The 11049-nt window shown below is 47.7% G+C and overlaps 1 protein-coding gene across 1 annotated transcript; it reads right to left on the bottom strand.

Moving 5' to 3' along the window:
- Positions 1-9290: 9290 nt before the first annotated feature.
- Positions 9291-10261, bottom strand: LOC119278645 (germin-like protein 1-3). Its single transcript, XM_037559980.1, has 2 exons — positions 10057-10261; positions 9291-9965 (listed from the first exon to the last, which is right to left on the bottom strand). Exons 1-2 carry the CDS (start codon positions 10190-10192, stop codon positions 9424-9426), a joined length of 678 nt encoding a protein of 225 aa, XP_037415877.1. The 5' UTR covers positions 10193-10261; the 3' UTR covers positions 9291-9423.
- Between the last annotated feature and the right edge of the window lie 788 nt (positions 10262-11049).

Below are 11049 nucleotides of genomic sequence, written 5' to 3'. Positions count from 1 at the left end.
GAAAGAGGCATACCCGTGCCTCTCACGAAAGCACAACCGTGCCTCTGGAGGAAGCAAAACCGTGCCTCTCGTGAAAGAAAAAAAAATAGAAAACACGTTTTTTTCCTTTCCGAAAGAGGCACGCCCGTGCCTCTCGCGAAAGCACAACGTGCCTCTGGCGGAAGCAAAACCGTGCCTCTCGCGAAAGAAAAAAAATAGAAAACGCGTTTTTTTTCTTTCCAAAAAAGGCACGCCCGTGCCTCTCGCGAAAGCACAACCGTGCCTCTCGCGAAAACAAAATCGTGACTCTCGCGCAAAAAATTTGCATTTTTTGCGCAAAAAAATTATTTTTTTCGAAAAAAAAAATTTGGTCGAAAAGCTAGGGAATACCGGTAGAAAACCAAAACGTAAAAAAACCGAAAAAAAACTTTTAAAAAGACGAAAACGCGTGCGTAAAAATAAAAAATACAAAATCCGGACGGAGTACCCAGAGCGCGACACGTGGCGAATGGGTGTGAGCGTGCCAAGTGGCGCTGATCGTTGCGTGGCTCCCGAAGGAGCACTCGTTAATTAGTTGCTCCCTCTAGCGACACTTTTTTCGTTACTGCTTCATTCGTCCCTGCATCTACCCTCCTGGTGAATAAGTCTAGAAGCTGTTGTGGCTCGACCAAGGGGTCCTTGCTGTACAAACCCTGGAAAAAATTGTTGATTACCTCGTGCATTTCCTCCCTATTCTCCATCCACGATCCATCAGGTTTCTTAAGCTTCATAATTTTGTTCTTCTTCCTGTGCCAAGTGGCTTTACGATGGAAACAATCCGTGTTTTTATCTCCCTCCTTCGGCCGCATAACCCGAGATCTTTGTCTCCACATCATCTCCTCCCTCAAGAGCATCTCCTCTAATTCCTGACTTGCCCGGCTAATCTCTCTTTCTGTACTGTCCGAGTGAGGGAGCTCCCAAAGTCTCTTTAGCTTGCGTCTGATGGCACTAATTTTGTTTTGTACATCACAAAATTCCTTTAGCGCCCATTTGCTTAAGACGTCTTGCATACATCTCAGTTTACTAGCTACCCGCTAGAGATCCATCCTTCTCTCATTCTGTCCATGCCTTATGGATCGTATCAGTGAGACCCCCTTCTCTTTCCCACATGGCCTCGTACCTAAATTCTTTTTTCTGAGGTCTCCACTCCTTGCGTTTGCCAAGTCTCAGCAACAAGGGTAGATGGTCAGATCTGGTAGACACCAAGTGTTCTACAGTCGCCTCTTTGAACAGACTGCTCCACTCAGGTGATGCCACGCCTCTATCCAATCTGGCCTTTATATTATTCCTTCCCTATTGCTTATTATCATATGTCCAAAGCGTGCCTTTATAGCCTAGGTCAAACAGATTGCAATCAGCTAATACTTGCCTGAAATTTTCCATGTACTATTCGGATATTTTTGCCCTTGACAAATGTTCACTCTACCACATGGTCTCGTTGAAGTCACCCATCATGAGCCATGGTTCAGCGGCATTGTTCCTTATTCACCTTAACAGCGTCCACATATTATATCTCTCATGAGACTTTGGTTCACCATACACAAACGTGCCCCTCCAGCATGGACCATGCACACGTAAACGAACCAAAACATCAATGTACCTCGGGCCAACGGCAAGCTTCTTTATTTCAACGTTCTGATCATAGAACAGTGCAATGCCCGCACTCTTTCCAGTGTCGGGTTGCAGAATACAGTGCTTGAGGCCTAGCCTCCATCTCAATTTATTCAGATACTCATTGCTTTGCCGTGTTTCAGAGAGCAAAACTACCTTGGACTTGTACGTGTGCACCAGGCGCACAAGCTCTTGAACTGTGCAGGGTTGTCCTAAGGCCCGGCAGTTCCAGCAAAGGATCATCATGGCTCCTGGTGGGCGCCATCCTTAGCGCCCACCAGTTGACCGGCAGCCCCGGGGCCGGTAGTTTCCTTTTCACCCTCTTCGCCTTTGTCTACCTCCTTCCCAACTCCTTCCTACTCTTTTTTCTTCTTATTCTTCCCCATTTCCCCAATTACATGATCAGACACTACATCCACCTCTCCCCTTACAGTACATCGCCCGAGAAGGGCTTTCGTGTTTGTATTTTGTGATGAGTGATTATTGGAGTCGGAGTTAGAATATGTATGGGGGTTCGGCTCCTCTGCAGTTCTATTATCATTGCACTGGTGCTGTAGCAAACAATATCAGCTGTCAATTGCAATCCCATGCCGCCGCCTCCAACCGTGATCACCAAAAATCCACTACTTGTTCGCCCTTCGTATACTGGAGAGACGAGAGAATGAAGGGGACGAAAAAGTGGGTTTGCGATTTGGACCCCAAGACGGTTTGTGAGATTTCTAAAGTCTGGACCAGTTTGCGGACACTTGATGAGTAGTGTTTGATGGATAGAAGTGTCCGGTCCGAACATGTTGGAGATGACTTAATTCTCATGTTACTGTAGCACTATGTATTAGTATTTCAATTAAGAATTAATCATTGTCACAGTTGCTGCACACCACACACTAATGGGACCGTGAGCGGATAGATGGAGGAGGGACGGGATGGATGGGCGAGCACGCAACAATTAAGTGTTTGTTTCCATTTATTGATTTTTTGTGGTGCCTCTCGACCCTATCGCGCCGCCTCCCTCGCGGGCGACACGAGAGGCGACAGCCTAGCCGCAAGCGACCCTCTCAATCTCCCTCCTCCCCCTCCGTCGCCGCCTGGGGTTGGTGCCGGGCTAAGCCCGTGCGTTGGCTGGCGGTGGCGGAGGGTCGTTCCTCCTTCTCCTGGATCTGGGGTGAGGGCACTGTATCCGTGGAGGGCGGCCTCTCCCTCAATCCACGGCGGCGCGGTGCTTGGGGTGCGGGTGGAGTTCGGATACGCCTGTCGTGGAGATCGGCTGGGCATGGCCTGAGGATGGAAGTGGGGCTAGGCGTGGCCGGTGGCGGTGGCGGCGGTGGCGTCCAGCCTGGATCCTGTCTTGACGGTAGCGATGGTGACGCTGGCCCGGATCCGTCCATGGTGGTGACGGCGTCCCCTCCGCCGAGAATGGCGGGCCAGGAGGTGGGTCCTTATATCGGTGGATCTTGGGATCCCATTCCGGGCTCGTGGCAGGACCCGTGTGGCCGCCGGAGCTTCCTCCGGCATCGATGGCACTTGATGCGGGATCGCAGCGGCGGTTGCCGTTGTATGGGCGACAACAACGGCAGGCGCGATGGCAGGTGTTCCCTGTAGCACCCGGATTCGGGGCGGCGGCCCCTCTTCATCAACGGCGGCGGACACCTGGGTCGTGTGTGCGACTTGGAGTTCAGATCTTGAGGTGGTGACGGCCTTCTGCGGCGGGTGGTGGTATGGGACATCCCTTCCATCAACAGATCGGGTTTGATGCAGCTCGACAGGTTTCACATGTGCCACTTTCAGAGTTGTCGGGCGGTGCCTGTCGTCGGCAGGTGAAGCCACCGGTGGATGTGCTACCGGCGGATGCTACGCATGACGTCTTATACGGAGACATCAAGTCATGCCTGTTATCGACAAGTCATGCACGATGGATGTGGCGGAGGTGTCATTTTTAGCCTATTGTTGTTGGATCGAAGGTGGTGCGACAGTAGCGGGAGGCAGGCGGTATGGGAGTCTTTGTCTTCCGTTGTCTCCTCCAGAGGTATCCGGCTATTGAGGTGTCCGTAGACGGATAATGGCGGATGGTACAAATGGCTTCAATGACGAGTTTATGCACTCTGGTGGAAACACAAGATCTCTAATTGGGCTATGTCGTCGCAAGCCTATGTCATTTCCTTGCTGAAGGTGGTGGATTGAAGCTTGGCTTTGGGGATGAGAATCCGCAGTTCGATCTTGTGGTGGACTCGCCATCATCGGCACACGTGCGATGATTCCTTCTTGAAGGCGTAGCCTAGGAGTTGTGTATTTTTCGTTTATATTCTGTCTTGTATCATAGGGTTAGTGGCTATCTAGGGGAGTTACTGTCGCGAGGTATACGGCCTCAAGGTTTGTTTTCCACTTTATTTCCGGGACGATAGTGTTTGGCTGCTGGATTTTGCACTATTAGTAATGTATGGCTGCATCGTTCTGATGCATAGGCCCGGAGTTATTCTCCTTTTCAAAAGAAAAAAAACATAATTGAGAGAGGAGAATGAGAGCTGTCATGTTGCAATTCACGGTTGATATTGACTGGTACAACAACGATGTGGTTATATTAGGACCGCAGAGGCGCCGAACCCTGTATGTGCACATGACACTGCCAGGTAGCTAAGGTGGATTCATGAATTGAAATCTGCTATTCAAATCTAAGGTGTATATGTCATATATTGGCGTATGTGCACTTGATATCTTTGATGTTAACAAATACTTCCTCGGTCCCAAAATAAAAAATGATTTTATATTTTGTGACAGAGGGAGTACTAGGTATGTTTGTATCCATGGTGGCGCGTGGGCATTTAGCTAGTTTACTACTCCCTCCATCCCATAATGTAAGACGTTTTTTAGTACTAGTATAGTGTTTAAAAAACGTCTTACATTATGGGACGGAGGGAGTATAATATAGGATTTTGATGTAACTTTTATTATATTTAAGTGCTTTGAACTTCTGGTGAACTTTTACAATAAAACTTGATGTTTTTTCTGCAAAAATGAAAAACTAATGCACACAGTGGATGTGCGGTAAGTATGTAAGGGTGCATGCAGTTCACGTGTCTCGATGGGGAGGTGATACTCCCATTCGAGCGTACTCCTTTTCTTGTATGCTTTTCCTATATCCTTGAGTCGTTTGCACGGTCAGCTAGAGCCGGCTAACACCATCTTCACACAGACTGGGACAATTTCACTCCCTATTTGTCCACGAATACGCCCAGACTGTGTCCAGGCATGTATGCGTTGAACCCTCATATGTCCGGGCAGGCGGTCCTTGATCCAAATTGTCTGGATACGGGCATGTCATTGGAGAATAGAAAGAGAAAGAGAAAAAGAAAGAGCTGATGCATTGGGAGAGCAAAGAGGTCGCCACGGGCGGGAAATATGTCTAGTAAACTGGAGGGGCGTATGCAGACCGCGAGAGCTCGGAGGGCTCGGCATCGCCAATATTGAGGCACAGAGCACGGCGCTTAGGATGAGATGACTTTGGCAAGCATGGACCGAACCTGAAAAGCCATGGCTGGGCTCGCCACTGCCCACGGATGAGCGTGTAGGGCGCTCTTCAATGCATCAGTGAAATTCCATCTTGGGAACGGCAAGAAAATAAGCTTTTGAAGGGAACCTTGGCTGCTAAGTGCAAGTCTGAACATTTGCGTCCCTGAACTCTACAAACACTGCACAAGAAAGAAGCTAACGGTGGCAGAAGCACGGCGACGCAAGATGGACAAGACATATCAAAGCAAACCCCTCGGGCCAGGCCATCTGGGTGCAACTGCAACATGTGGTGCTGATCGACGAGCCGGACTGGGTGGAATGGAAAGGGACGGTTGACAAACGATTCACGTCGACATCAGCATATGCGATTCAATTCGAGAGGAATTCAAACAGATCATCTGGAAGGCCGATGCACCCATGAAGTGCAAAATATTCTCGTGGCTTGCGGTGCTAAATCGATGCCTCATCGCCGACAACCGGGCCAAACGGAGATGGCACACAATGCATCATGCAGTCTCTGCCATACATAGGGCACCGGAGAACGCATTTCACCTACTCGCCTCATGCCCTTTTCACCATGGAACTTTGGCGGAGGGTGCTAAGCCGGTGTGGTCTACCGGCGACACTGGCGCCGTCCGCGACCGCGGCAAACCTTCTAGAATAGTGGGAACGAAGCCGGTCCAGTTTGCCGAGGGATCATAGACGTGGATGGAGCTTGCTGGTGCAGCTGGTCTGATAGACAGCATGGAAAGAACGAAACTCGTGGATCTTCGATAACAAGTTATCGACGGGGTGCAGGTCTTCCACCGCTTGATTGAAGACATCGACACTTGGACAATAGCCGGCCGTAACAAGATCGACAACCTGCTGCATATACCTCTAGAACCAGACTAGACACTAGGATACGGAAAACGGTGGTGCACATTTCGTGCAAATTTTGTTACTAACAAACGTTGTCTTCCCTCTCTTATATTCAATGAAAAGCTGCACAGCAGCATTTTCGTCAAAAAGAAAAGAAAGAGAAGGAAGTGGTCTAGGTGGGCTGCGTCGGACATGTGAACAGCCAAGGCATGCTCGGATACCCTCATTTCCTCCTAAATATGGGCTTGGTTTGAGGTTTTATGGACAGCCGGTCATATGAGGACGATTTAGGGTCGGTTCGGTAAGCTCGCGCGCGCGCGCTCTCTCTCTCTCTCTGCCCGCCTGAACACATGGAGACAAAGGTAAGCTCCAGTTAAAGATGCTCTAATACGTCTATGTTTTACTCTTCCTCGTGACGCTGTTAATTAATCCATAGTGACAATGTTGTGGAAACTGACAATAACTAATCATGTCTGATGAATGGATATATCATGCATACACTATGTGACGATCAAAACATCGACACGCTGCAAAAAGTCTTTAAAAGTTGATCAAATCCGAAGCACTTTTTGTATGGTCACGCATATAGTTTGTCAGATGCCACCAAACACCATTAATTAAAGGTACGGTGGAAGGTTTCATTGACTATGGTTAATCCTAGCTGGACGGTGGCATAGCTGAATATGGCTACTCCCAGCCACCATTTCCGGCGACTAATTAATAAATCGACCGGCCCGGTACTCTGTATAGGAGTACAATTAGCTCGTGATGCGTATTGATTGGCAAGCACGCTGCATGAACAAAGATGGACGTACGTACGTGCATGAGATATGAGATCGGATCGAGACGTGCGTGCGTTGCCTACCTTCACTGCTTGCGTATGCAAAACTGGGGAACTTTTAGGGGGGAAATCTAATCGGGGTTGCGCAAAAACATACTCCCTCGTTCCTAAATACTCCTATAAGTCTTTGTAGAGATTTCACTATATATGAATCACATATGGATGTATATAGATGCATTTTAGAGTGTAGATCCACTCACTTTGCTCCATATGTAGTCCATAGTAGAATCTCTACAAAGACTTATACTTAGAAACGGAGGGAGTATATAGCTAGCCTTCTAGCCATCACTGCATAAATGACCTTTAATCAGTACGGTCATACGCTACTTGTGTGTGCAAGAGAGAGTCATGTTAATGGAAGTACACAACAATACGTACGATGTATGATTGTTCAGATGTGGATTTCAGATCATCGATCGACATTCGTAATTAATTTGTTTGGTGTGAATCAACGTGGAGATCTGTGTTTAGTCTTTCTTTCACGTCAGCATACATCAATGGACAATCGTTTGCATCCAAATAAAGCAAAATTGAAAGGACGTTATATTTATTTGTTTGACAACGAAATGGACGTCTTTTCACAACTAGCGTATGACCCAAGTAGATGATGACGACGTGAGTAGATGATGACGTGATTGATGCCCGGATCTGTTGATCATTTGACCCAAGTTAGTTGAGCAATTAGGTGTGAGAAGAGGAAGGCTCTCAGCTTGGTGTACGTGAGATGTTGGTAGAGCCAGCTACTCATGGGATGTACGTGAGAGGTGCGACAATGAGCAGTGTTAGAGCATGTACACCCGGGATAGGCAAATCTGATCCCTCAGCCGGGATAGGTATGAGGCCGGTTTGAGGCGTCCGACTGTAGATTCTTTTCTTTTTTTTTTGGCCAAACAGTGTTGCGTGGTACTTTTTGTTTGCGAGAATTGCGTGATACGTTTACTGTCGGTCCAAATCGATGATCATGTTATCCATGCAAACTAGCAGCGCATGCAATTTATATATTTGATTTGTTCACCTGCATGCATTTTTTTTATCATCAGGTGATTTCTACGCTATATTGTGTGCACTTGCAGATACGTTTTTGTACAGTTATTTTCACGTGAATGCAAGCACCCGGCTCAGTATCTCAAAGGTGCCCATATGGGTAAGGTGTGCATGTATGCGTTTATAAAGATGAGTATGTGTACGTATATATATATATATATATGAGCGATTGCATCTGTACTATCTTAAAAAAAAAAAGAAACCCGAGATGGATCTGAAACCCGCCTATCGATGACTTTTCAGCCAACCTAGTTGTGGTTTATTATTCTTAATTAAAGCTTGGGATCCAGATCATGAATTTTTCTGTTTAACTTCAATTGTTTAATTGCTAGTGCCACGTAATTTTGACTCCAGACCTTAAATGGATCGGTGTCTCAATGGCCTGTGGGGTTTGTGAGTGTAGCATGTCATTGACTGAAATCCTAAAGAAAAAGTGTTTGTGTGCCCTGTGAACCATGGACCAACCGTATCAATTACATCCTCCGTGTTTTTCAAATAGTTAAACTTTTTCTTTATATTTGACAATGTATATAGAAAAACAAACACAATCTAGAATACCCTTGTTAATAGTTTTCTTCCCCTGCACGGTGAAGGTTATAATGAATTATTGTAATAACTTAATATCATGGCAGTTATCATGACATATATTTCTGTCTTCTATTTATTAAGTATTGTACTCCAAACATATGCTGATAGTTTTTCAATAAATGTTTCCAAACATAGACAAGTTTGACTTTCGAAAAAACTAATACAACTAATAAAAATGAGCAAAGAGAGTATAAAATGATTTAGACTAGCAAACTCAAAATACTACAACCCTCACAAAATAATAATAATAATAACTACAAAAAAAATCATGAAACTTATTTCCATGGTCCAAAATTTATAATTTTCTACTAACCCAAGTCTACCTTAAGTCTTGGGTATCGGTCTGCAAAGAGAGGGAGATAGACTATATTTTGTTCATCGATAACAATATCACGGCAATTCAAACAATCACGTATATTCATTCACCAATAATGGACACGTACAAATCAATCACTATTACTTCCTCCGTCTAGGTGAGTAAGTCATCTTAGTTTGTGCACCGTGACCAAGGAGGAGGGGAAAACGAGAGACATTAATGTTTATTTGCTAATTAATAGCATTGCATGCAATGAAATAACCACTGCATGTCGTGTTTGGTAGTCTCAAGTCATTAAAGACATGCACACCCCTCATCTCTTATTGGTTGACATGTCAAGAAACAAGAAATGAGGTAGAAGTTAATGCACCGTGCCTAAGTGTTTTGAGATTATTTGATTTTCGTAAGATAACTTACACACCTAAACGGAGGGAGTAGTTCAAAGCAATAGTTATAGCAGTACAACCGACGAGGCCATTCACTAAACATGCACCGCCACAAAAGATATTCTCAGGCAAATGATTTTTTTTAGGATGTCAGGCAAATGAATTAAAACTGCACTTTTACGTGGTCCTCGTTATTATTAGCAGCACGTACGCACGTAGAGCCGACCCAGCCAACCTCATGCATGCATGGCTAGTTACTTTGGCGGGAACTTGGACTTGATGGCCTCCACCAGGCCGCCGTCGATCTGGAGCGCCCTGGCCAGCACGTCCGTGGGCACTGGTGGCGAGGCTGCGAACAACGCTAGGGCGAGGGACTGCGTGCCCGGAAGCTGGCTGTTGAAGGCCGAGATGGCGGCGGCCGGGGCGCCCCCGTTGTTCTTCTGGTAGTGGACGAGGCCGCGGGGGAAGACGAAAAGCTCGCCCTTGCAGACGGTGCGGGCGAAGAGCTTGCCGGCGGTGGTGACGAAGCCGACGTCGAGGGAGCCCTCCAGCACGTAAATGATCTCGGTGGCGCGCGGGTGGGTGTGCGGCGGGTTCACGCCCCACGCCGCGTAGTCCACGCGGGACATGGAGACGCCCATCGTGTTGAGCCCCGGGAGCTTCTCCACGTTCGCCGCTGTCACGGCGGAGCCGACCGGGTTGCCGGTGTTGCCCGGGAGTGCCAGCGCAGAGGAGAAGAAATCGTCTGCCGTCACGTTCTCCGGCCTCTTGCACGGGAACCCGTTCAGCCGCAATGTTGCAAGTATACACTCATGCATTACCTCTTTGTTGGCATGGTCTATATTTGTGAGAACGAGAGAATGGATGCAAGAGACGGCACAACTTACGGCCGTTGAGGGATTTGTAATCGGCGACACAGAAGTCCTGTAGCATGTCGGGGTCGCCGGCGAGCAACGGTGCTGCGAGGGCCAGAAAGGTGGCGCAGACGGCGAGGAGAACGGTAGGGAGCTGCTTGGGCGCCATGGTCAAGTGCTGCTTAATTGACTACTGGTTGGTTGGTGCAGCGCTAGGTAGTTAGCACCGTGGTGGATGACCGGATGAGAAGGCAAAGCATGCGGTGCATGTATTTATAGTGCAGTGTAGCGTAAGGGGGGTGTGATCGATCGGTAGTTGATCCATAGACACGTGACGAAGTTAATTGCACGCGGTTTTATGCGGACGTATGCATCCATGCTCTAAATGCTTCAGCTTGAAGGTATGGTTGGATAGCGATCTCATATTGTCAAGCACCGTAGAATTTGTGCCATGCACTCGTGTAGTCAGAGAGGGGTCTAGCTGGAGCAGGGAGGACAGATGAAAGGTGGTACTTTATATAGTTAGGGTTTCGCTGGATGACAATCGCCTGTAAAAATATTTTGGCTCAGATTGTTTTAAGCCGTTGGATGCGAGATGGATGGCTGGATTAGCTTCTTCAACCTTCAGTCCAACCTCCTGTTCATCTTTTCTCTCTCGACCGCCCCACGTACCACTGCCCTAACCACCGGCATACCCCGCCCAAGGCCAGCGCCGATCGCCTCCCCACACCGCCTTCCCCTCAACCTCCCCCCACCTCGGTCTTTCCGCCGTCCCAGCTATCCCTCTAAGCCCGGCGACCACCCAAAAATCCCCGGCGAACCTGAACCCACCACCCTAACGATAGATAGTGGGGTTGCTTTTCCGGTGAACCTGCACCCACCACCCTAACGATAGATAGTGGGGTTGCTTTTTCGGTGAACCTGCACCCACCCTATCCAATGGCGATTCTATGTGTAAGCTATGGGGTCGGCTGACCCCACAACTTTTTTGAAAAATAGCCTAGAATTATTGTTCATTTACTGTTC

This window comes from Triticum dicoccoides, chromosome 3B (assembly GCF_002162155.2).
Source record: "Triticum dicoccoides isolate Atlit2015 ecotype Zavitan chromosome 3B, WEW_v2.0, whole genome shotgun sequence".
In the NCBI taxonomy this organism is placed as follows: domain Eukaryota; kingdom Viridiplantae; phylum Streptophyta; class Magnoliopsida; order Poales; family Poaceae; genus Triticum; species Triticum dicoccoides.
Note: the sequence above shows the minus strand (reverse complement) of the source record. Positions and strands in the feature narration are given on the sequence as shown.